The sequence below is a fragment of the Macrobrachium rosenbergii genome, chromosome 41, assembly GCF_040412425.1.
Source record: "Macrobrachium rosenbergii isolate ZJJX-2024 chromosome 41, ASM4041242v1, whole genome shotgun sequence".
NCBI classification, from domain to species: Eukaryota; Metazoa; Arthropoda; class Malacostraca; order Decapoda; family Palaemonidae; genus Macrobrachium; species Macrobrachium rosenbergii.
In genome coordinates, this window is record NC_089781.1 from 49,387,878 (window position 1) to 49,414,049 (window position 26,172).

The following is a 26,172-nucleotide window of genomic DNA, read 5'->3' on the forward strand; positions in this document are numbered from 1 at the left end:
TCCACAATCTCATCTATACCCTCTAACTCGTTCCCAAATACCTCCCCAATTCTTCAACTAACCCATCCCATTCGCTCATTGACCTTTCCAATTCTTGCAACGATTCATTCATGCTTTCAATCACTTATCGTCTATCACTGCTACGCTCTCTTACTCTTACACTTTCGCTCACCTCCAACCGTTCACTTACCCCTACACGTTCAGTCAACTCAGTTATATCAAACCCGCATATGCTAATCGTTCTATTCATACCATCCCATTCATCCGTATTACACGCTTTATCACTCATTTTCACTTTGGCACTCACACCCCTATCACACAACCTACGACCATTCAGTTTACTTACGTTCTTCCCTTTCTTACATTTCCTACCATACTCTATCAAAACAAATTGCTGATCCTCATGCAACAACCCCTCACGTACATGCATCACACGCACCGCTTGCATCCTGGAGGACCCACCCATTTGAACCCCCTTCACACTCAGTTTCCCGAATTCGCTGTCACAGTCACCCTCTTTCGTCTACATACACTTGATACATGCCCTTCCATTCCACATTCGACACACTTCGCTCTCGGTTCTGAACACATTCTCACATAATGCCCATTCTTACCACAGTTGCCACATATTACATTCACTCGGGTACCCCTACAACCATTAGCAATATGACCCTCCTGTCCGCACCTGTAGCATTTAACCCCCCTATCTTTCGTACACTCCCTTACCAAATGTCCCGATTGCCCACACCCGAAACACGCTCCTAAAGCCCACCTACACTCATTCTTTGTATGTCCTTCCTTTCCACATCTAAAACACTTCGCTCGACTTCCACTCATCGACCTTCCCCTTTGTACACTACTATCCCTAACCCGTCCAACCCGTTGTTCCCTTACAAACCCACCATTCATCCTCACTGGCACCTCCACATTACTTGCTCTTACACTCCTATCTATTACACTATCGGCCATTCTCATTGGGCCCCTCAACACTGCATCCCTAAAGCTTCCAAACTCTGGTACTCTCTCATCTACCCCAGCCCTTACACTTACACTTCTGCTCTCTTTTATAACCCTGTCAAGCTCATAATCTTCTACAATTTCCAAAATTTCTCCCCAAGTCAACCTTTCATTCGTCCATCTTTTCTTCTCCTTCTGCTTCAAGTTCACAAATTCTCTAACTCCATCTGGCACTGTCCCTAACAACTTCCGTACTAACTCCTTACATTCATCCATCCCATCATCCCCAAACTTCTTCCTTGCCAACGTCTCCAGCCTACAAGCATACAGTGACAAGGTTTCCCCAGCTTTCATTCTTGCCTCATCAAATTCATTCTTCCTCTTATACTTAACACTCGCTTTCATACGCCTCGCTTGCTCAACTAGTCTAGCTTTCACCTTGTCATACTCAACATCTCCCACACTCATAATAACCCTATACATATCAAGCAAAAACCCAGTCAAATATTCTCCTAATTCTCGTGCCCACACTCTCTTACTTTCCCCATACTTATCCTGACAAAACCTTTCATACTCCCTAAAGAAATCATGCACATCCCTACTTCCATACTCATTATACCTTTCACACCAGGGTACCTCCCTCACATACATAGCCTTTCTCACTTCTTTCTCACTTTCACTCTCACTTTCGCTACTTTCACTCTGTCCTTTCATACCCTCTTCCGAATACAAAGAGTCCACTTCCGCACTTACATTCATCTTACTCATTACACTCTTCTTCCCCTCTTTTTATCCACTTTTATCCACTCACCTCCATCCACCTCACTATCACTACTGCCTTCACCCTCTCCCTTCTTTCCTGCCTTTCCCACTTCCTTACCCTTCTTACCAGTTTCCTTTCCCTTTCCCTTCTTCCCTTCTTTTCCCCTGACTTATCCTTACTTTCCTCTGTTCCTTCCCCTTGCTTTTCATTCCCTTTTCCTTACCCTGCCTCTCATTCCCTCGTTTCTTACTTCCTATTTCCACATCACTTTCATCACTCACGCTTCCATTCACTTCTTCCTCCTTTTCTTTCTCTCTTGCCCCTTCACACGTTCCAGAGGACCTGCCTTCAACAGCCCCTTCTCCAAAAACACCCTTGAACATACCTTTCATCATTTCTTCCACACTTTTCATCATTCCCTCCAACTTTTTATCCATCCTCTCTTCCATTCTCTCTTCTGACTCTTTCATCTCCCCCTTTCATTTCTACTTTTGCACTCCTTAGCATTCCCCCCATCTCCTCCAACTGACTCCTCAACTCCTCATTCTCACCCCTCAGCCTCTCATTCTCCTCTCTTGCCAGCCGCAACTCCTCTCTCAACCTCACCAGTTCCTCTTCCATTCCCTCCAGTCACACTACTAGCCACTAATCTCAATTGCAGCTGCACCATCAGTTGCCCCACGTTGGGCACCAAATATTATGTGGCGGAATTCAAAACCACAAAAAACAGTACACAACACTCACCCTGATCCTCGGTTGCTGGAAGATGGAGTAAGGCGTCCACGGTCGCCAACACAGCACCCAAAACCACACAAACAAAACAAGGGAACATAAAAAAAGAAGATAGAACTATATACACAACAAGAACAGCACACTAACAAGAAAAACCAATAACTCTCAAAAAGCACACAAAAAAACTGTCCAAGACCAAACGACTGACCGGCACTAGCTCTGACTCAAGACTCACTCCAAAACCGAAAATCCTTCACATATTCCACAGACAGACAGCGCCGTAAACAAACTAACGACCTCATCCCTCTTCCAACAACCGAAGCACTCACCAACGACCATTACACTCTCTCTCTCTCTCTCTCTCTCTCTCTCTCTCTCTCTCTCTCTCTCTCTCTCTCTCTCTCAAAACGGTGGGAAATGCTAAATACAAACAAATTTATTCATCCCTCTATAATACGCGACGGCCTGGGCAAGACAGTGTATGCAGTGTCAGACAAGCAAAGTGGGACGGCACACCGAATTGGGAGTGGGCGAATTCCCCCCGCCAAAGAGACGCTTTGGGCACATCCACGTTGACGTAGTAGGACCTCTTCCCCTATCAGGAGGAGCCAGATAACTTCTGACAGTTGTCGACCGCTCCACCAGGTGGCCCGAAGCTACGCCTATGGAAGAAGCCACCTCCAGTGCATGCGCGGAAGCCCTCCTCTCCAGCTGGATCAGCCAGTTCGGTGTCCCAGATGACATAACGACAGACAGGGGACACGTTTTCCTGTCCGAGCTGTGGACTGCCCTGGCACATCTAACGGGGACCACTCACCACAGCACCACCGCCTACAACCCCGCAGCCAACGGAATGTTGGAAAGGTTCCACAGGTCTCTGAAGGCGTCCCTCATGGCTCGCTGCTCCTCTGAAAACTGGAAGTACCAGCTGCCCTGGGTCCTCCTCCGATTGAGGACCGCTCCCAGAACCAATGGCGACCCCTCCTCAGCGGAAAAAGTGTGGGGAGACTCTGGTAGTCCCAGGGGAACTCGTCACAGAAGACAGGGACGACATAGGAACACAGTGGCTCCGAGATAGGGTTGGAAAGTTCGCCCCCTGTCAAAAGACATTCACCGACAGGACGTACCCCTTCATGCCCCCTGGGCTGTCCTCCAACACCCACATCTTCGTCAGAGACAACGCCGTATGCCCACCCTTGACTAGACCCTACAGGGAACCTTTCCTTGTACTGGGAAGGAGCAAGTAGGCATTCCGAATATCCATCCATGGGCAAGAAGACTGGGTGTCAATAGACCGTCTCAAACCCGCATTCCTGGAGGGGGGCAATGGAGGCAGACCCCAAGATCTCCTGTGTGATGTGGCAGCCCCTCAAACAACCCTTTTCGCAGGAAGGAGATGAGGGCGTCCTTGAAAAACCCAGAAACCTGACAGAAAGGCTCCCCAACAAACCACTGAAGAGGACACCGAGAAAGAGAGGCCCCCTTTGTCGCCCCAGCAGACACCTGGTTTAATCAGACATTGCCTCTGTCTTGGGGGCGAGTATTGTAAAGTCCCCACTCAACGCATTCTCTGCAGAGAACATCCCATTTTCTGCGGTGCCTTTCCATCGACCTAAGGTCGATCGGAATATATATTTATCATCATAATTGTAAACTGTATATATGTTGTCTTTCTAAACAATCATATTTTATGTACAAGTAACAAGTTCTTTATGTTATATGTCAGACATTGTTGATGACTATGTTCTCTGTATGAACCTGTCCTGTTTTTTGTAAGGAATTAGTTTGACCCCAGGTCACCTGTAAATCTTTGTACCAGCGGTCTCTGCGAACTACACAGACGTCCACATCCCACTTTATAAGCAGCTAGTTTTCATCAATAAAGCAGCAGTACTTGTCTTCCTGCTCATTATTTCGCACCTCTCTCACAAAGTCACATTCACGGACTTAAAAAACAAACTGCTGAGTTCTTACTCCATGCCCGTGTCCGAGAAAGTGCAGCGTGCATTCGACCTGTTATCCCAGCCCCTTAGAGGTGCATCACCAGGGTAGCCTGGGACCAGCTGCGGGGGTTGATAACAATCCCAGGCCGCGGCGAGAAAGGGAAGAAAAGGACTATAGACCTAACAAAAGCAATTTTCCTTCAGTGTCTCCTGTGGGAAGTTCGGTGCCAGATAAGGGATGCAGAGAACCTATGCATGGATGCTTTAGTCGACGATGCCCAGGAACTATATGAGGTCATCAAGGCCTCGACACACGCCACTGCCCTCACAGCCGCCGCCCTGGGAGGCTGCAACCTGTCGTAAGACGACGACGACGGAGACATCAACACCGTTTATAAGAAGAGACTGCCACTCAGAGAGCACAGGACATGGTCAAACCCTGCATGGTGCTTCTACCTTAGAAAGTTTGGGACCAACGGCAGAACCTGCAGCCCTCCCTGTTCTTTCACAAAAAACGACAAAGGTGGCCACAAATAACAGCTGTGGCCACTAAATCCAACTCGCCCTGCCCAGCAGGTTTTTTCATCACAGACGAAATTTTCAAACGTTGCCTGCTGGTAGATACAGAGGCAATGCAGTCGGTCTTCCTGCCCTCCAGGGAAGGTTAGAAAAAATACCTGACTCAATACCCGCCCTCATAGCAGCAAACAGAACTCCCATCCACACTTATGGCACAACGACCTGGGCTATCTCAATCCTGGGGTGCAGATACCACTGGCCTTTCATCGTAGTGGATGTTAAGTTCCCCCTGCTGGGTGCGGACTTCCTAGGGCACCACTGACTTCTAGTCGATGTCGCCAGACAACGCCTCCTCGACACAGGAACATGCCACTCCTGTCAGCTCTTCACCGGACCTGGAATGCCCACCATCTGCTCCGCAGCCCCCAACAGCTAAACATCCCTCCTACTGGAGTTCCTGGACGTATTCAAACCAGAACTGCGCCAGTCACCTGGGGCTTCAGCAAAGCACAGCATCTTCCACCACATCACCACGATGGGCCCACTAACCCATGCCAAGTTCCGACGATTGTTCCCCCAGAAGTTACAAGACGCCAAACGAGCTTTTGCAGAAATGGAACGCATGGGCATCTGTAAAAAGTCATCAAGCCCATGGGCATCTCCCCTCCACATGGTAAAGAAATCTGATGGCTCATGGAGGCCCTGCGAGAACTATCGGCGCCTGAATTTGGTAACAACACCAGACCACTACCCCCTCCCTAACATGCAGGACCTGATGGGAGCCCTCCACAGAGCCAAAATTTTTCCAAGTCCCTGTACATCCCAACGACATCCCAAAACCGCCCATCATCATGCCTTTGAGGAGCTACACATTTTCCTATTCCACTTTCAGTCTCAGGAACGCAGGTGCCATATTCCAGTGCCTGATGGACACCATTTTGGGAGATCTGCCTTTCTGCATCTGCTACGTCGACGACATCCTCATTTTCTCCAGGTCCCCAGAGGAACACCTTCACCACGTCCATGCCATCATGAAACGCCTGCAGGACAGCGGATTAGTTGTCAGGTTCGACAAGTGCATTTTCAGGAAAGAAAAAGTAGACTTCCTTGGCCATGAGATTTCCCCAGCAGGATCTTCAGGAGTTTCTTGGGATGATAAATTACTACCGGCGCTTCATCCCAGATATTGCCCACATCATGTACCCCCTGACGTCAATCCTGAAGGGGAAACCAAAAGCACTAACACGGGAAGCTCCGCAGCAGCAGGCATTCATTCAGATGAAAAGGGCCCTCTCCAGTGCCACCACCTTAACTCACTGCCTTACACTCCTGTGCCTATGTCTTCGTCAGGGTGGACGCCTGCCGGCCGCCCTTAACCAGGCCCTACAGGGAGCCCCACTGAGTCATCAGGTGAGCCAGCAAAGCATTCCTCCTCGACATCCACGGGTGGGAGGACTGGATCACCGTCGACAGACTGAAACCCGCATTCCTGTTGGACAGCGAAGTATGCGAAGAAGAAGGCAGGCGCCCCAGAGTCCCCCCTCAATACCTGCCTGCAGGCGCACCCGCTTCCCCACCAAGGCAGGGCCCGGGGCGGCCCAGGAAACTCATCCAGCCAACCCCAGATGTCAGCTCCACCCCACGCCCACAGTTCTCCAGAAGCAGTGGCCCACTCCAACTGCCCCAGCGCCTCTGTGATTAATGTTTTTTCATCCAATAATTGCTCCTCTAATTATTGTCTTGTGGGGGGGCGGGTATTTGTACGACAAATCGCGTCTCTCCTTTCTTGTGTTTCTCCCTTCAGATGTACATTAATCACGTCATGTATATTACCTGTCCATTACAGATTCTTTATGTACCTCATCTTATGCATCATTGTACGGCCTTTCTGCTGATATGTATATCTACCATTTTTTATGCAATATAACGAATATTGTACATATTTTTATGGTTTTCAGAAAACACAAATTCTGTATGGACGTGTAAGAGCCCGACGTCGTCTCTTCCAAACACATGTGTGTTTGTGTGTGCGTCATCCATTGGAGGGGACAAGATACAACAAGAGCATCTCGTTTTCTTTCTCTGACGGAACGTGACTTCAACCATACAATATTTCTGTCTGTTTCTCCCTAACCATTGTTGTCTCGATTTATGTACAATCACCACTACTTGCATTGCCATGCAAGCATTCTAATCATATACTCAATGTTCCACCGAATCTTCTGTATCAAACTGTATGTGTTTCTGTTTGTGAAGACGCCAAACGTCTCGCCATTTCTCATATATTATGCTACTGCATTGTATTCATTAATCTGTCTCGATCTCCATCCTTGGCCGGAGGTATTCCTGGGATTTCGTCATTGCGGACGTAAGGGCCCCGCTCCTGGGTGCGGATTTCCTTGCCCACTTTGGGCGGGCAGTCGATGTCAGTCGGAAGCGCCTCCTTGACACCGACTCCTGCCAGTCCCACCATCTGCTACATCAGCCCCCATCAGTACTCACAGCTGCTGAAGGAGTTCCCTGACGTGTTCAGGCCCAAGCTCTGCCAGGTACCCGGGGCCCCAGCTAAACATGGCATCTACCATCGCATAAAAACAAAGGGGCCCCCTGCACACGCAAGGTTCTGGAGGCTTCCCCTCGGCACCTTCAGGAGGCCAAGAACGCCTTCGCCGAAGTGGAACAGATGGGAATATGCAAGAAGGCCTCCAGCCCGTGGGTCTCTCCTCTCCACATGGTGCAGAAACCGGACGGCTCCTGGAGACTCTGCAGCGACTACAGGCGGCTCAACCTCGCAACGGAACCTGGCCATTACCCTCTGCCGAACATGCAGGATCTCACGGCCTCCTTCCACGAAGTCAAAATATTTTCTAAGTTGGATCTCTTGAAATCTTATTTCCAGGTACCAGTCGCGCCAGAGGACGTCCCGAAGACCACCATCATCACACCTTTCGGGTCCTATGTCTTCGCCTTCTCCACCTTCGGCCTGAGGAACGCGGGGGCGACTTTCCAGCGGCTCATGGACAGCATCCTGGGGGACCTGAAGTTCTGTGTCTGCTACGTGGATGATATCCTTATATTTTCCAGGTCCCACAAGGAGCACCAGAGGCACATCCGGGCAGTCCTGCAGCGCCTGCAGGAGAACAGCCTCGTCGTAAGGTTTGACAAGTGCACCTTTGGCGTCCAGAAAGCCGATTTCCTGGGCCACGAGATATTCCCGGATGGTGTCCACCCGCTCACATCTAAAGTCGCGGCCGTCGCCAGGTTTCCCGTCCCCACCTCCGTCAAGGCTGTCCAGGAGTTCCTCGGGATGGTCATCTGCTACAGGAGGTTCATCCCCGGGATAGCACACACCATGGCCCCCCTGACGGAAACCCTGAGAGACCAACCAAAATCCTTAGTGTGGGGACCCAGCCAGCAGCAGGCCTTCTCCCTGACGAAGGCCGCCCTCACTGAGGCAACTGCTTTGGCCCACCAGGACCCCACCGCTCCTCTCCAGCTGACGACGGACGCCAACAGCATCGCCTGTGGAGCCGTCCTGGAGCAGGTCGTCGACGGCGGCCCCCAGCCCATCGCCTTCTTCAGCAAGAGGTTCAACCCCGCAGAGGCCCGCTACAGCACCTCCGACAGGGAACTCTGGCAGTATACTGGGCAGTCCGGCACTGCAAGTTCCTCCTGGAGGGCACACCCTTTACAATCTACACGGACCACCAGCCGCTGGTCTATGCCTTCACCAAGCAGGGCGACGCATGGTCTTCCAGGCAGCAGCGACACCTTGTGGCCATCACGGAGTTCATCTGCTCCATCAAGTACCTCCCCAGCAGGAAGAACCCTGTGGCAGACGCCCTCTCCAGAGTCGAGCTTAACTCGGTGCAGCTCGGGATCAACTACGAGGACCTCACCAGGGAGCAGGCCGCCGACCCAGAAACCCCACCCTACCACACTGCCATCATGTCCCTGAAGTGGAGAGATGTGCCCCTTGTCCCCGGGGGCCCAAATCTCCTCTGCGACGTCAGTACCGGCCAGCCCCGCCCTCTGGTGCCTGCCTCCCGCTGCCGCCAGGTATTCGACGTCATCCACGGTAATTTGGACAACGATGAGATTCCACAAGTCAAGGAAAACCAATTCTACCACTTCTCTTTATTTGGTGAAGTCTACAAAGAAGAAAAAACACAAAATAAATGACAAATAAAACTGCACAAAGTAATGACAAAAATACGAACTGCTTATGGTATAACGAAAATAAAGACAAATATTTAAATGCAAAGAGTAAAATAGATACAACAAAATGCAACTTAATAGTGACTAATACAGTAAGTATTAATATCACTCACAAAGTCCACCCGACTATATGTAAACAGTTATCCAAATTTAAAACAAGAGCGTATTCACTCATGGTCTGTCAGTCAGACCTTGCTACTAAAGACTAAACGTTAAAATATAAACAGCCTGGAAGCAACCACTAGCAAATAGACAGTAACCATATTAATGCTCGTTTAAGGGTAAACAGCATTTACAGACACCCATATCTTTAGAGTAATAAATACTTAAACAGCGCAAACAACCGTCTGAAAGTCCGCTACACTCCCGCCTAGTGGAGAATGCAATGAACCACAATAATTTAAAGGACTTTCAAAACATATACATGTAGAGAGAGACCAAATCAGTTTGGTTTACAATATAAATGAAATTCTGCCAATTTAATTTTGAGCATCTTTATCTGCCTTAGCTTGGAATCCATGTTGAAGCTCTTGTACTGTAGCAATTAAGCAAAGTTTATGAATGGGTCTCTCCCAGTGAACCACCTTTCCATTCTCCACTGTTCGAACAGTAACTCTTCGAACAAGCCCATCTTTTCCGGGATGAATCCTCTCAACAAGACCGCGCCTCCACAGTCCCCTAGGAGCGACACCTCCCTTTAGGCCTGGTTCCAGAAGAAGAACCAAATCACCAACTTGAAGATTCTGTTTGGGATGAAACCATTTCGATCTTTGTACTAGCTGAGGAGGCATATAACGAATCCAAGTCTCCCAAAATATCTGAATTCTCTGTTGAGCTACCTCTACCATGCTTCTCAAGTTCACTTCGTTACCGGTATATGGTTGTAGAACTGAAGGTTGCCCATGAGGAAACAGTAAGTCATTGCCGGTTATAGTTGGGGACTCAAGAGGATCTGGTCCATTTGGGAAAAGTGGTCGTGAATCAACAAGGTACGTCACCTCTGACAGTATTGTTTGCCATTCCAAAGCACTGAATTTCTTGTGGTGATATTCTGTTACTGCATCTAAACCTCTTCTACAGCTTCTGATCAATGATTCAACAACACCATTCATATGAGAAGCGTGAGATGTGTTGAATTTCCACTCAAATTTTGTCCCAGCAATTGCAAACGTGTCCTTTATTAGGCTCTCGTTCCAAGAATTTATCCACTTTTGCAATTTCTCTTGAGCCCCTATGAAATTGCGTCCTCTGTCACTTACTGCCAAAACTGGATGGATTCCATGATTACAAGTAAATCTTCTCCAAGCACAGAGAAAAGCATCTGAAGACAATGAGTCGACCAGTTCAAGAGATATGACACGAGTGACGGTGCAAATTATGATCATTATACTTCCTTCAGTGCTTGCATTACGAGTTAACTTTATTTTGATAGGGTCAAAGAAATCTAATGCAACTCTGCTAAAGGGGGTGGGGTATTGGGCTCACCTCTGAAACTTGGCAGTTCCCCCATCTGTTGGCCCAACAATAGGCGACGTCTGGTTCTGCAGAAACAACACTTGAAAGCAATGTCCTTAAATAATCTTGCTCCTCCAATAATGTAAACTCCATGCTTAAAAGCTAAAGCAATTGCGACTCTATATCCTTGATGACCTGTATATCGATGAATCATCTGACCGAATGCTTCAGCCAGGGAAGAATTCCTCACCAATAAAACTGGATGCCTCTGCTCATAAGGTAAATGGAGCTTATGTAGTCTGCTTCCAATTCTTAAAATGCCTTTTTCATCCAACTTTGGGTCAAGCTTCTTAATCTGTTTATGATTAACTTCATCTTGATTTTTTAAAGACTTCTGGCTTGCATAAAATAAAGCCAGTTCTGCTTCTTGTATTTCTTTAGGTTCTAGATGACTTTGATAATTTTCTGGGTTTTGTTGTAATAGCAAACGGCGGCAGTAAGCAGTTATTCGCACAAGTCTATTCCAGTCTGAAGAGAGTTCTGTAAATCTTTCCTCAAAACTCTCATCAGCCAAAATTCCAACAAATTGGATCCTTTTAAGAGATTCTGGTGTGTACTCTTTAACAATACAACGCTTCTTTTCAAAATCATATGTTGGTTCCCCAAAATCACAATCTTGAGAACTGTTCAGAAGAAAATCAGGACCATTGATCCATCCTTGTAGTTCACTTGGCTTTATTGGCTTGGTTAATGCATCGCCAGGATTCAATTGTGAAGGAACATAGCAAAATTCTTTTGAAAATCCTGGCAAAGCATCCTGAATCTCCTGAACTCTAGCTGACACAAATGGTTTAAAGGTTCTAGCAGGAGAGCGAACCCAGGCCAACACTACTTCTGAATCGGTCCAAAATTTCATGGTACTAACCCTGCCAACCACTTGCAAAACAAGCAAGGCAAGTCTAGCTAGCATAACCACAGCAGCAGTAAGCTCAAGACGTGGAATAAAACGCTGTTTCAACGGAGCCACTAAAGACTTTGCGATGACGAATTTCAGTTTTACTCCATGAGAAGTATTCCATTTCAGCCAGATCACAGAACCTAGGGCAGATTCACTGGCATCACTAAATCCATGAAGTTGAGGGTCTCCTAGAGAATCCTCTGGCTTTATCATCCGAGCTAGTCTAAATCCAATTAATTGATTCATTTCATGAACATATCCCTTCCACATTTTGATTTGTTCTTCACTCAATTCATCATCCCAACCAACTCCACCAGCCCATAAATCCTGAAGACAAATCTTGTATCTAATTGTTACAGGAGATAACATACCTGTAGGATCCCACAACTTTGATACCAAACTAGCAACCTTCCGCTTTGTTAGTTTTGAAAACTCCTCACTGAATTTGTCTAGCTGAATAGCCACACTATCCATAGCCTTATCCCATACATGACCCAAAACTCGTGTTTGCTTGTCTTCTGGGCATCGGTCAACAGAGGGGTCATTAGAATGCCATTCTTTTATTCTGAAGGAGCCTTTTCCTAATATCCGATCCACCTGATCCATGGCTGCAATAGCTAATTCACCAAAGTGCATACAGCCATCATAGCTATGTCTGGTGCTGGTTTATCCCCAAAAGGAAGGCGCAGCCACTGCCAGTGACGAATTGGAGAAGATAAATCAAAACGCCATACAAACCGGTGATATCTCTAATCCTTTTCAGCCATAAGTATTTGATTAAACATTTTTTGAACATCGCCTGCAATTCCTATGCTTTTCATTCTCCAGTGAAGAAGGCAATACAGAAGAGAGTTCAAGAAATCTGGCCCTTTGTAAAATCCATCATTCAAACACAAGCCATTGAACTTGGCAGCAGAATTCCATACGATGCGAACCTCTGTTGATTTGTGTAGCTGATATACAGCATGATGTTGTAAGTACCATCCCTCATCTCTGGATTCCTCTGGATATAATTCTCTGACAAAGCAACTGTCAATTAATTTCTGGATTTCTTCGCTATATTCATCAAAGGTTCCATTCTTAATTAATCTTTTTTCTTGGCTCGTAAGTCTTATTTCTGCTTGAGGCTTGTTACACTCCAATGCTTCAGGGAAACCGGGCTTCCAAGGCATTTCCACAGTCATGCGACCATCCGCATTAAAGCAAAGCTTATTTCGACAATGTTTTATGAACTGAGACTCTGCTATTTCCCTATCTGAGCAAACACACAAATGTTGTTGGTTTGACACCAACAACATCAGATGTATATAATTTCTGCAAATCCTCAAATGACTCAAAAACTGGACCCTGGATGCAGCATGTGGTTTGGGTTTTGGAATATTCCCTCCAAAAATGGTCTACCCTAAGATACTTCTGACGGCAACTGGAGACGATTCAGGAGACACAGAGTCTTTTACGCTCTCAACTGGCATTGTAAAGAAATAATAGTCATAACCAATGATGATATCAATTTCTGCTTCATCTGTGGGTAACGTTCCTTGGCAGCGTTCAGATGAGGATACTCATAAAAATATCCCCAACTGCAGAACTGTTATGGCCTGGTTTTCCAATTCCAATTGCAATTACATTGTATGACTTAATTCCATTCACTGGTCTAATTTGGATAGAAAACTTGGCACTGCTTTCCTCAGCAATACCTCCTCCAGCTACTCTGTATCGAAACTTGAATGGTTCACCTTGTAAGCCAAAATGCTTGGCTGTGGATAACTTAAGCAATGTTGTATCAGCACCTGTATCAATAAATGCAACCACGCGATGCCATTTTTTCTCAACATCTTGCAGTTCTACATACGTTGTAGGGGAGTAGTGTCGATGAATTTTTCCTTCCTGGCTTGAGTTCAGGGTCCCTACTGTGTTGAATGTTGCATCTGCATCTGAAGCAACCTCCCGTGCATGACCAATGTTGCACTCAAAAGCACTTCCCGACAGAGTTAGATTCGTGTTCAAAGCAGAAGTACCTCCCGCCCGTGAACTTTCCAACCCAGAAAAAGTCCTTGGCTGTACTTTATTTCCGTATGGTGGGCAGGCTACAAATCGATGATGATAAAGTTGGCAATCTACACAGCGTTTCTTATCCGGGCGTGTACAATTGATTGCGTTGTGGTTGGCTCTAAGACAAAAGAAACATCTCTTACTGCTCACAATCATCCTTCGTCTTTCTTCCTTGGTTTTTGATATAAAGATAGGACATTTAATGATCAAATGAGTTTTATCTATGCAAAAGGGGGCAAGCCCTCCCATCATCAACCAATGTAGCCACGGATTCATCACATTCTGAGCTTTTGTCTCTAAAATAGTTTACAGCTGACTTGTTAGTATTATCACTCAGGGAATGGGGATGTTCTCGACGCTCTCTAGCTTCTGTTTCTCTCCGTAGATATGTAATCAACTCTGCTAATGTCTGATTATGACATTTTGATTGCCGCATATATTCGTAATAAATTCCAGAATCGATCTTTCTGCTGGCAATTTCAATTGCCATGAATGAATCCAATTCCCTTTCTTGACCAAGTTCTCTCATTCGCCGAGCAAAATCAGCCAGTCCATCCAAAACTTGTCTCATCTCCCTTGCTGCTGTAGACTTCATTGGTTTCAAGGCATCTAAACTAAGTAGTACATCTCGTATGATGGCAGATGTTGGTACCTTCTCTTCAAGACGCCTCCAAGCTCCATTTTCACCATCAACAGAACTGCAATCCACAATAGTATCTTGAACTACTTTTGGTAATGCATTGCCATTTAACAAGATCATGAGCTTTTCTTTACCATCAGTCATACCAGCTGACTCAAAGTACTGGTCCATTCAAACCCTCCACGACTGAAAGTTTCGGGTGCTCCATCCCAACACGGTGCATGAAGACCTGGAATTCGGATAGCAGGTCGTGATTTCTCTGCTATTCGAATATCATCCAACTTAGTCGAAAGCTTCTCGATAAGCTTCAACATTTCTTCGTCCTTTGTAGAGTCAGTTGGCGTGTGTTTGTCTAAAAACTCCGAGCGTAGAGAAGACAATATGACAGCTCTTAAGTCCAATTCCTCTGACTGGGTCTCCAGATCACGAGCCCACTCGGTCATATTACCTTCTTTGTTATATATTATATCATTGCATGATAGAATTTTTTCCATCTGATTCAAAATTTCCTGAAAATTATTTATTCGTCCCTCCATCGTGGATATTCTGCGATTTATTTCAACATTGTCGGTACAGCCCTTTTCAAGGAGTTCCTTTAGCCCATTTATCCCTCGGGTAATTTGAGACTTCAAGTATATCCGAGTTTTTTTAAATTTTTCGTAGTCCGCTGCTACAAAATCCTCCATGGCAGAAGTCGATTTGGGTTTACTTCACTCATTTGGACAACGATGAGATTCCACAAGTCAAGGAAAACCACTTCTACCACTTCTCTTTATTCGGTGAAGTCTACAAAGAAGAAAAAACACAAAATAAATGACAAATAAAACTGCACAAAGTAATGACAAAAATACGAACTGCTTATGGTATAACGAAAATAAAGACAAATATTTAAATGCAAAGAATAAAATAGATACAACAAAATGCAACTTAATAGTGACTAATACAGTAAATATTAATATCACTCACAAAGTCCACCCGACTATATGTAAACAGTTATCCAAATTTAAAACAAGAGCGTATTCACTTATGGTCTGTCAGTCAGACCTTGCTACTAAAGACTAAACGTTAAAATATAAACAGCCTGGAAGCAACCACTAGCAAATAGACAGTAACCACATTAATGCTTGTTTAAGGGTAAACAGCATTTACAGACACCCAAATCTTTAGAGTAATAAATACTTAAACGGCACAAACAACTGATTGAAAGTCCGCTACACACGGGCTGTCCCACCCCTCCGGCAGGACGACGACCAAGCTGCAGGCAGCGAAGTTCTGTCTGGCACGGAGTGCAGAAGGACGCAAGGACCTGGGCGAGGCAGTGCCTGCAGTGCCAAACCAGCAAAGTGGGGTGTCATACAGAGTCTGGAATTGGCGAGTTTCCGCTGCCAGGGCGGCGGTTCGGCCATTTTCACATCAACATCGTTGGGCCCCTTCCCCCATCAGGCGGGGCCAGATATCTCCTCACAGTGGTCGACCGCTCAACAAGGTGGCCCAAAGCCATGCCCATGCAAGAAGCCACTGCCAGCGCGTGCGCCGAGGCCCTACTCTCCAGTTGGATCAGCCGCTTCGGCGTCCCTGACCACATTACAACCTTCCTATCTGGATTGTGGTCCACCCTGGCACGACTGCTGGGGACAACTCATCACACCACCATGGCCTACAACCCCGCAGCCAACGGCTTGGTCGAGCGGTTTCACAGGTCCCTGAAGGCGTCCCTCATGGCCCGCTGCACTGCTGAGGATTGGAAATACCAGCTGCCGTGGGTCCTCCTTGGGCTGAGAACCGTCCCCAGGGCCAACAGTGCCCCGTCCGCAGCTGAGAGAACCTACGGCGAGCCCCTCGTGGTCCCGGGCGAGCTAGTTAGAGAGGACCACCACAACCCATCTGCCCAGAGGCTTCGCGACATAGTCGACAAGTTTGCCCCTGCAAGCGGAGATATACCGACAGGTCGGTCACCTTCTCGCCGCCCGGCTTGTCCTCCACCACCCACGTCTTCGTCAGGGATGACGCCGTCCGCCCGCCACTGACCAAGCCCTACGGGGGGCCCTTCTGCGTGCTGGACCCAAGATGATGACCCACGCGCCAACAGACCCTTCGCCGCCACCCCGCTTCCCACCGTTCCCGAGTTCTCAGTAGATGTCCGACCCAGGTCGGTGACCCTCCGAGATGACCCACCCCACCACCGGAGCCCTGGACACCTCCTCCAGGAAACCTGAAGCCGCCTCCACAATCGTACCGGACGAGCTGACCAACAAAGGACCAGCCAACGTCATCCTTCAGCCTGCTGCCGCCCCCCTCGAGCTGGCTACCAAGGATCAGCCGCCGTCATCCTTCAGCCCTCGAGCCGGCTACCGAAGGATCAGCCTCCTTCAGCCGTCCCCCTCCAGCTGGCTACAGAAGGATCATCCGACATCACCCTTCAACCCGCTCCCATCCTCCTCAAGCTCTTGCCGGCCGGCGCCACCCTTCAGCCTCCTACCTGCCCCTAGCCGAAGCCCTTCGAGCCAACTACAGTTGTCAGCAAGACGATTTCCACGGCGATGCCTTGCTTGGGGGGGAGGGGAGTATTTGTAAGAGTCCGTCGCCCTGACGCCATCTCTTCCAAACACACGTGTGTGTTCACCCGCAGCCAGCCGTGCCCACGAACAGCACTACCCCCGCTTACTTTGTGTAGCCGCAGCACTCTTCAACGCCCCAGCAGATACGTAGATTAATCAGATGTTACCCACGTCTTGGGGGAGAGTATTGTAAGAGCCTGACGCCGTCTCTTCCAAACACATGTGTGTTCGTGTGTGCGTCATCCATTGGAGGGGACTAGATATAACAGCATCTCATGCAATTGGCCATATGTAGAATTTCCTGTCCTTTCCATTGATATATGTTTCATCACTGTATGTTAATCATGTCTATCAATATCGCCATCTGTTTGTCTCCCGACAAACACAGATGTCTGAGTCTGTATCTCTGTTTTACCTGTCTGTGTGTAGAGGCTACCATACAGCTCGCACGCGTCAATAGCATCTTTGAAGATTCTGTACATTTATTTCAGTAAGGAACCACCAATAAACCAGTTAACACCCAACCAGTATGTCGCTCATTCCCCAGTCCTTACACTGGTGACCCCGGAGTGACCTGAAGGACCTGGCCGACCCAAGATGACGACCCACGCACCGACAGACCCTTCGCCGTCTCGCTGCTTCCCGCCATTCCTGAGTTCTCAGTAGAAGTCCAACCCTCCGAGATGACCCACCCCACCACCGGAGCCCTGGATGCCTCCTCCAGGAAACCTGAAGCCGCCCCCGCACTCGTACTGGTGAGCTGACCAACGAAGGACCAGCCATGTCATCCTTCAGCCTGCTGCTGCCCCTCTCGAGCTGGCTACCAAGGATCAGCCGCCATCATCCTTCAGCCCTCGAGCTGGCCACGAAGGATCATCCGATGTCACCCTTCAACCCGATCGCGTCCTCCTCGAGCTCCTGCTGGCGGCGCCGCCCTTCAGCCTCTTTACCCGCCCTAGCCCAAGCCCTTTGAGCCAACTACAATTGTCGGCAAGACAATTTCCGCATCGATGCCTTGCTTGTGGGGAACGTTGTAAGAGCCCGTCGCCGTCTCTTCCAAACAATCAGACGTTACCCACGTCTTGGGAGAGTATTTGTAAGAGCCCGACACTGTCTCTTTCCAAACACGTGTGTTCGTCAATCGTCATCCATCGGAGTGGACAGGACAAAACAAGCGCTCGTTTTCTTTCTCTGGCAGAACACGATTTCAACCATACAATATTTCCGTCTGTTTCTCCCTAACCATTGTTGTCTCGATTTGTGTACAATCACCATTACTTGCATTGCCATGCAAGCATTCTAATCATGTACTCATAATGTTCCACCAAATCTTCTGTACCAAACTGTATGTGTGTTTCTGTTTGTGAAGACGCCAAACGTCTCTCCATTTTACATATATTATGCTACTGCATTGTATTCATTAATCTGTCTTGAATCTCATGCAATTGGCCATATGTAGAATTTCCTGTCCTTTCCATTGATATATGTTTCATCACTGTATGTTAATCATGTCTATCAATATCTCCATCTGTTTGTCTCCCGACAAACACAGATGTCTGAGTCTGTATCTCTGTTTAACCTGTCTGTGTGTAGACGCTACCTTACCGCTCACACGCGTCAATAACATCTTCGAAGATTCTGTACATTTATCTCAGTAAAGCCCCATACACACTATGCATCATGATGCGCGCAGTGTTGAACGGATGTGTTGAAAAGCCAGTTTTTCAACACTACGTTGCATCATGAATGTGTTGGTGGGGCAAACCGATTTCAAAGGCCTTCGCAGCAGTGTTCCCAGTGGCGGTACGAAAGTACCGTTTTGATACGTTTTGGTTTTTCCTGTACGTTTTTACGCCGCTCATATAAAACGGTACTAAATGAGAAAAACCGGTACCTTTTGACTAATTTACGTATCTTTACATTAAAATAAGGATTTATGGTTAAAAACTATATATTTCATTACTATGTTACACTACTACTTAATAACTAGCATAAAATGCATTTATTCCTAACCTTAGACAAGTATTTATCGCATCTGCAGTCACTTAAGATACCCTTTACTTCATTACTTTGACCTTTTCAGCATCATACAATAAGAGTCTGTTTAGCATGTGTGACGAATGTCTCCGCTTATATGATGAGGATCGAAAAATTCATCTCTTATGAACGACTCTTTTAGAGTCATTATTGCGTGTCTTTCCCAAAAGACACCATTCTAGGAAGCGGCAAAGTTGCAAACGCGACAGTCTCGGACTGAACTGCCTGACGCCTGACGGTCTGACCGTCTGAGTCAGGAGACTCAGCCTCAGGACTCAGGACAACGGTCAACCTATATTATAGTAGTGTCAGTGACAGTGAGTGAATCTTTAAGATATGTCTCTTCTAAACTGGATTAGAAAAGGAAAAGGTAAGCAGATGCGCTTGAATAACAGATTACGTTAACTTACGCTGATAATCATAAAAAGCCATAGTTAAGCAACTCCATAGAGTGCTTTCATAGCCTCTTAGGCCTATAGGCTAGATCTGGCTTGTCGTCTACAGTGCCCAAACAAGTTATTTTATATATGAGAGTGCTGAATGATTATAATTATTATATTCTCCCCACAATTGTTACACATATCAGCACCTGGTACATGAATAACACACACACACAAACAATAGCATATATATATATATATATATATATATATATATATATATATATATATATATATATATATATATTATATATATATATATATATTGTGTGTGTGTGTGTGTATTTAGCTAATAGGCCTACATTATCATTCAGGGAAAGATGTTGGGAAGAGAAAACGATCTTCGGAGGACCCTGATGATCCAGACCCAGTTGATTTTGACCCTGGTCTTCCTGGCCCAAGCTCTGGCATCACAGCTCGTGTGTCTGATGATGCAAGTGATCCAACTATAGGTCATATTCCGGAACATGTGCATAATATATCAAGTGAAGGTTAGCTTATGATTTATTTACCTTTATCTAAATTATCATTCAGGTACTAAAATATTTAGATTATGGTGATTCAGTTTATTAGGGCATTCTTTAAATTAATGACTTCCATTTAGTATATTATAGGTCTAGTGGAATCACCTCTATCCATTTCTTTTAAAACAAAATTTGATGTTCTAGCCTAGGGCTAGAAATGAAGTGTGAACAGTTGTATCTTATCTACCAAATAAAAATTTTAGTGGACATTGGATCTTACTCTTATGCTTTCACACACACACAGTCTCTCTCTCTCTCTCTCTCTCTCTCTCTCTCTCGTTTACTATAATTTATTCTTACACACTACTTTCTAGTCAGGAACATTATTTTTTCTTGATATTTGGATTGTTTTGAAAATTACTATATTCGGGTACACATTTCCTTTTAGGTTTTGAGACAGTTGAGGATGAAAGTAATCCAATAGGTCCAAACATCTTATCCGATCATTCCAATGACGATGTTGACGATGATGATCAATTAAAGGAACCCTCAATGACCAAAGACAAATCAAACACCGAGGTAGAAATAACATCGGCAGGAACTTCATGTAAACGCACTAGCAAGAAAAGGATATACAAATATAGTGAGACTTGGTCATCACATCCAGAATTGAAGTGTTTTTCAAAATATCAAGGTCCGAGAAAAAGACTTAAAAGATAAAGCTGTTTGTGATGTATGTGGTAAGATTATTGCTGGCAGCATATCCCACATGGTAAGACACATAAAGACTGAGTATCATAAAATTAGAGCAGTGTCTGTGAAAGAAGATTCGGTAGTGCCCTTACTAAGTAGGAAGAATGCATCTCAGAGAGACATTGAACGATGTCGACTTATAATGCTTAAATTTCTATGTGACCATAACATTTCATTCAATGTAATGGATCACCTTATACCTGTTATGAAAAAATTGTGCCCCAGACTCTAAGATATTGCAGAATGTGAAATCTGCACGACAGACATCTCGGGATATAGTAGTTAATTGCATGGGGAAGGAGAGTTTAGATGAGATAGTTGAGATATTAAAAGTACAAAAATTTTCCCTCTTATTAGACGAAAGTACAGATGTTTCAAGCACTAAACAACTGGCTGTTGTTGTACGAATAGTAAATAAGGAAAAAGGAAATAGTTGAAGACAAGTTTCTTCACTTGCTAGATGTTGAGGATTGTAGTGCTGAATCTTTGTTCCAAATCATTAAACAATTTTTTTGAAAAACATGGAATACCCTTTGAAAACATGATAGGATATGCAAGTGTCATGATGGGGAACATGGGGATTGAAGGCTAAATTTAAATCCATATTGCCAAATTTGTTTGTTATTGGGTGTATATGTCACTCATTGCATTTATGCTCAAATAATGCGTGTCTAATGCTTCCTAGGTCTGTTGAAGAGTTGTGCAAGGATGTCCATAACTATATCAATCATAGCCCAAAAAGGTTAATAAAATTCAAAGAGTTTCAAGATTTCGTTCGAGTTGATTGCCATCGAATCTTACATCCTTGCCAGACCAGATGGCTTTCACTTGAGTCTGTTGTAAGCAGAATGCTAGAACAGTGGTCTGCTTTACAGTTATTTTTCCAATCTGAATTTTTGGAAAATAAAGTAAAATCTGCGCAAGGTATTTTAGATGCATTGAATACTCCAGTTATTAGATTATATTTTTCCTTTTTAAGCTATGTATTGCCAATTGTAAACAAAATGAACAAAGAGTTTCAAAGTGAAACAGTACAGATTCACGTGGCATACAGTAACCTATGTACACTTTTAGGACCATCCTTAGTAATTATATTAAGAAGAGTGTCCTGGTGGAAACCTCAGATGTATTCTCTGTGAAATTTAATGACCCTAATAATTTCTTACCACAGTCGGAGTTCCACTTTGGTAGTAAAGTTGAAACCAGTTTAGTGCAGGGATGTCATACCAGAGTCAGAACTTTCAAGTTTCAAAGTAAATTGCTTTAACTTTTATTTAGAATTAGCAACTCAGATCTATAGGAGATTAAGTGGTATGAACACAATAATGCCTCTTTTAAGCGTGTGTGATCCAAATGTAGTCAAAGCTGAGACAGTAAAATCTTTGGTGCCTTTGTTTTCTAAGTTTCCACAGTTGATAACGGATGAGTATTATGATGAATGTAATGATGAATGGCGTAATTTACCATTTTATTTTGATAAATTCAAGGAATTAAGTAATCCTGTTAAATTCTGGTATGAAGTAGCAAATTGAAACAAGCCGATGGGCAGTCATTATTTCCTAAATTATCTCAACTAATGCTCAATTTACTGGTACTGCCACATTCATCTGCAGCAGTTGAGATGATTTTCTCCCAAGTCAATCTCATAAAAACTGACACGAGAAATAGACTTAATACCGAGTCAGTTAATGGCCTATCATGCAAAGAGAATGGAGGAAACATGCCATGTTATGACTGGGAACCCAGTTTAAAAATGATTACCTCTGCACAAAAAGTTTACAAGAATATATCCTCTCTCTAAACCATCCATAATCAATTGTCCTTTTGATAAAATAAATCCATCTAAATTAGCGTATACACTTTTGTAATTGAAAAATCTATGTATCAGGTTTGAAAAAAAAATTCTTTCTTTTGTCAGCGTGGCCTGTTTATTATGTTTTAAATATTTGTTTACAATATATTGTTTTTGTCAATCTAGCTACATTCAGATATTCTAATTCAAGCAAATTAATTCAAAATTAAAACATCATATATCATTACGGCTTTAACTGTAAACCTGAAATTATTATTGTGAGTATAATTATATATAGAATGTTACCTAATCTTGCTGTGAAGGTTTAGCAAATAATTTTGCAAGGTCTGTTCTTTTCTCACTACATTCTTCTAGCAAATAATTTTGCAAGGTCTTGTCTTTTCTCACTAATTCTTCTCTTTTTGTATCTTTAGAGGAGGATTGAATGAATTCGGATCACCTTATACAGAAAAAATTAGGTGAGTACCTTTTCTGTACATTCTGATAAAGTGTGATACGAAAATGATACGTTTTGGTGAAAATTGTGTTACTTTTGAATTTTCCCACTGGGAACACTGCTTCAGCAGTGATGCATGAGCAGTCAGATAGGGAGGACGTCCACTCAGCTCCAGCGCCGATGGCTAGATAACTACCACCAGCCAAACACAGACCAACACTCTAACACTGTTGTATTTTCCAGCTTCAAATTGAGTGTTTGGTGGCTGGGATGATTGGGAAGATATATATATATATATATATATATATATATATATATATATATATATATATATATATATATATATATATATATATATATATATATATATATATATATATATATATATATATATATATATATATATATATATATATATATATATATATATATATATATATATATATATATATATATATATATATATATATATACATACATACTGAAAAGCTTATAGGTCACAAAACATTTTATGAATTACAATACACAGTAGATGTTTGAATAATATGTGGCTAAAGGCATTTTGAAGAATCTTGACAAGAAAGGGCAAAATGAATATTTGCCCTCCTTAATCCAGTAATCGCGCTCTGTATAGTCAGATCTGGCCGGAGAACAAGTGAGCAGTGTTGCAGTACAGTTTGGCCGCTAATAATTTTTTTTTCAGCGCCACTACTGCATCACGTGGCTGATACATGATGCATAGTGTGTACGGGGGCTTAAGGAACCACCAATAAACCAGTTAACACGCAACCAGTATGTCGCACATTCCCCAGTCCTTACAGATCTTCCATTTTTTTTTTCTTTTTCTTAACTTCACGTAATTCACTGTTGAACCATTTGGCATTTTCTTTAACTATTATTTGCCTCATTACTTCTAGACATTTATCGTTGTAGCTTGACGCCAATATACTCGTACTTTTGCTATAGAATGGAAAACAGTTTTTTCACATACTTGGTCACCTGTCAATGTGCTCGTATTCCTCAAATTCCACCTGCACTCATGGCTTGTTTCTCTTATTTTCTTGATGCTCTCAACAATAAATTCATCAGCTTTATTTAAAGTTGGTTTTGTTTCTGTAAGTGATAGTTTTTCAATGTACGAGTATGACCTTTCCAGATATTTATACTAAATGGAACTAGTTTATGTATGTATTGAGATGTCGCATTCAGGCTCAACTTGTATGTCACTCACAATCTCGCTGTTTTTGTTTTTTCTATCACTAGGTCAATGGTATGGTTCAATAATGATGTCGGTTTTTCATAACATTTACGATGTCGTGGTTTTCAAGTAACTATAAATTCGTTGACATATTTGTCATCGTTATCATCCAGATGTAGGTTGAAATCACCACAAATGAGTATATTTTTTTTTATCAGCCAGCAAGTGGAGGAAGTCACTGAATTCATCTAGGAATGATCTCTTACTTGTGCTTGGTGGTTATAAACTGTTATGATTTGTATGAGTTTGTTTATGTGTGTAATTTTGGTGCTGATGTATTCAAATGTACTGAACACATTTTGGTTCAGTATAGAAACTTTGTACACTTTTTGGCAAAGATTCCTGTACTCCACCACCCCCTTTTTTTCTCTCTCTCTCTCAGTAGGCTACATGGTAAAAGTTGTGAGACCTGGCGTCATTTCGTTTATTTTAGAATAATCACTTGCATTATTGCTTGTGAGGACAAGAAAGGTCAACTGGGTATTAAATTATTTATTATGTTGTTTCAGATTTAGCTGGCCTTGTGCCAGCACGGCTCTTGCTCTGAGAGCAGCCCAACAACATTATTTATTAGTTGTTGTTGTTTTAGATTTTAGCTGGCCTTGTGCCAGCACGGGCTCTGCTCCTAGAGCAGCCTGTAACTCTATTTTTGATGATGAGTTTGTGAGATGGGTAGGTTGGTTGAAAACTTTATTATGATGCATGAAAGTGATTTTGGTGGGGGTGATTTTTGAAAGGAAAAGATTTAACAGGCAAGGTTGCAACCTCTTTGAACCCTAAGGTACCCATCAGATGAGGACAAAAGTATGATAGCAGTGAGTGTTGGCTAGTGGGAGAGGCCAACAGATGGAAAAAAGAAGAATTGAGTAGTAGGCACAGGTAGTTATTTATTATTTATTACCTGAGCGCAGGTATACATGGCAGAGCGCGGAGGGAAACGTGGTGCTCGACCTCCGATCGCCGTGACCCGCACTCTGAGCAATTTGTGTTTGTTGACAGACAAACAAATGGCAATTATGAGAGACATAATAAATGTACAATGATGAAATACATATCGGCGGAAAGGCAAGAAAAATTCTACACATGAATATTTACACGAGAGTCTTGGCATATTAGGAAATGCAATGCATGACGTGATTGGTGCGAAAACGAAGAGGCGTCTGACGTCTTTACATGCGTAGCCAAGTCTCCGTTAGCATGCATATATCTAGAGATTGTGATCATTTATAAGATTTCTAATAGTGTTAGTTTTATTTCCTACGGACTGTATGTTTATTAAATTGCATAGAAGATTATTAGTCAAAGCCATGGTCCGTATTATTTTTCACCTTTGACACATTTTCTTTATATAGCCTACTGTGTAGGCTACTTATTAGCATCACATGTTTTATGTTTAGTATCACTATGGCCTTTCTTTACACAGTTTTTACACTTGAAGATGCTGCTACACATTCATTTGATTTGTGATTTTCACCACATCTAGGGCAAGCTTGGTCATTTCTACAATTTGTTGCGCTATGACCAATTCTGACATTTATAGCATTGATTGATAGGGCATGTAACAGTCGAATAAGCTACTTTGCGACGGCTATACAGTGTAAACAATTTGTCACCTCTATCATAGATAGCCTTTCGTATTTGTGGTGTGCATTTGATGATATAGTGTTTATATTTGTCATCTTTGGCTATCATTTCCTTTACAATTTTCAGGTCGTCATTTTCAGAAATGAGGCTTCCTGTCCATGGATTTTTTCTTTACAATGTTATCGACAATGTCATCCTCATCCTTCAGGACATAGACTACTTTTATTTTTGTTTTAAGTTTACCCTTCTTATTTGCTGATATATTGCTGATATTCTGAATCTCCATTTTTGCCTTTTCCAAGTTTTTTCCTGTCTGGAAATCTTACAAATAAGCGTCCACCCTTGTTGTTTTAACCTGTTCACCTGTCGCCATTATTTTACTCATAATTTGTCTTTTCATTAGCTGCTGTGCTCTCTTCGTTTGTAGACTTGATCAAAGCACTTTTTTGTCTTTAGTGATTCAGCATAAGTTTTGTCCATGTTTGTCAGTGTCTTTACTTTACATCTTTATCAACACTGTCAATTTTGTTTTGGATTGCTTCTATGCTGAGCATTACGTCACTAGTTTTCTGAGCCGAATCCTTAATGAACT

The 26,172-nt window shown here is 43.9% G+C and overlaps 3 protein-coding genes across 3 annotated transcripts; all 3 read right to left on the minus strand.

Annotated features, from left to right (window-relative positions):
• Positions 1–9,611: 9,611 nt before the first annotated feature.
• On the minus strand, positions 9,612–10,517 carry LOC136827152 (uncharacterized). The gene has a single exon (XM_067084918.1). The coding sequence runs from the start codon at positions 10,515–10,517 to the stop codon at positions 9,612–9,614; it is 906 nt and encodes a 301-aa protein (XP_066941019.1).
• A 59-nt stretch (positions 10,518–10,576) lies between these two features.
• LOC136827153 (uncharacterized) lies at positions 10,577–12,181 on the minus strand. The gene has a single exon (XM_067084919.1). It carries the CDS (start codon positions 12,179–12,181, stop codon positions 10,577–10,579), a length of 1,605 nt encoding a protein of 534 aa, XP_066941020.1.
• A 113-nt stretch (positions 12,182–12,294) lies between these two features.
• On the minus strand, positions 12,295–12,843 carry LOC136827154 (uncharacterized). The gene has a single exon (XM_067084920.1). The coding sequence runs from the start codon at positions 12,841–12,843 to the stop codon at positions 12,295–12,297; it is 549 nt and encodes a 182-aa protein (XP_066941021.1).
• Between the last annotated feature and the right edge of the window lie 13,329 nt (positions 12,844–26,172).

Bases quoted from the DNA above. Each gene is read 5' to 3' on its own strand.
- LOC136827152 (XM_067084918.1), bottom strand. From the start codon at position 10,517: ATGATCATAATTTGCACCGTCACTCGTGTCATATCTCTTGAACTGGTC.
- LOC136827153 (XM_067084919.1), bottom strand. From the start codon at position 12,181: ATGCACTTTGGTGAATTAGCTATTGCAGCCATGGATCAGGTGGATCGG.
- LOC136827154 (XM_067084920.1), bottom strand. From the start codon at position 12,843: ATGTTGTTGGTGTCAAACCAACAACATTTGTGTGTTTGCTCAGATAGG.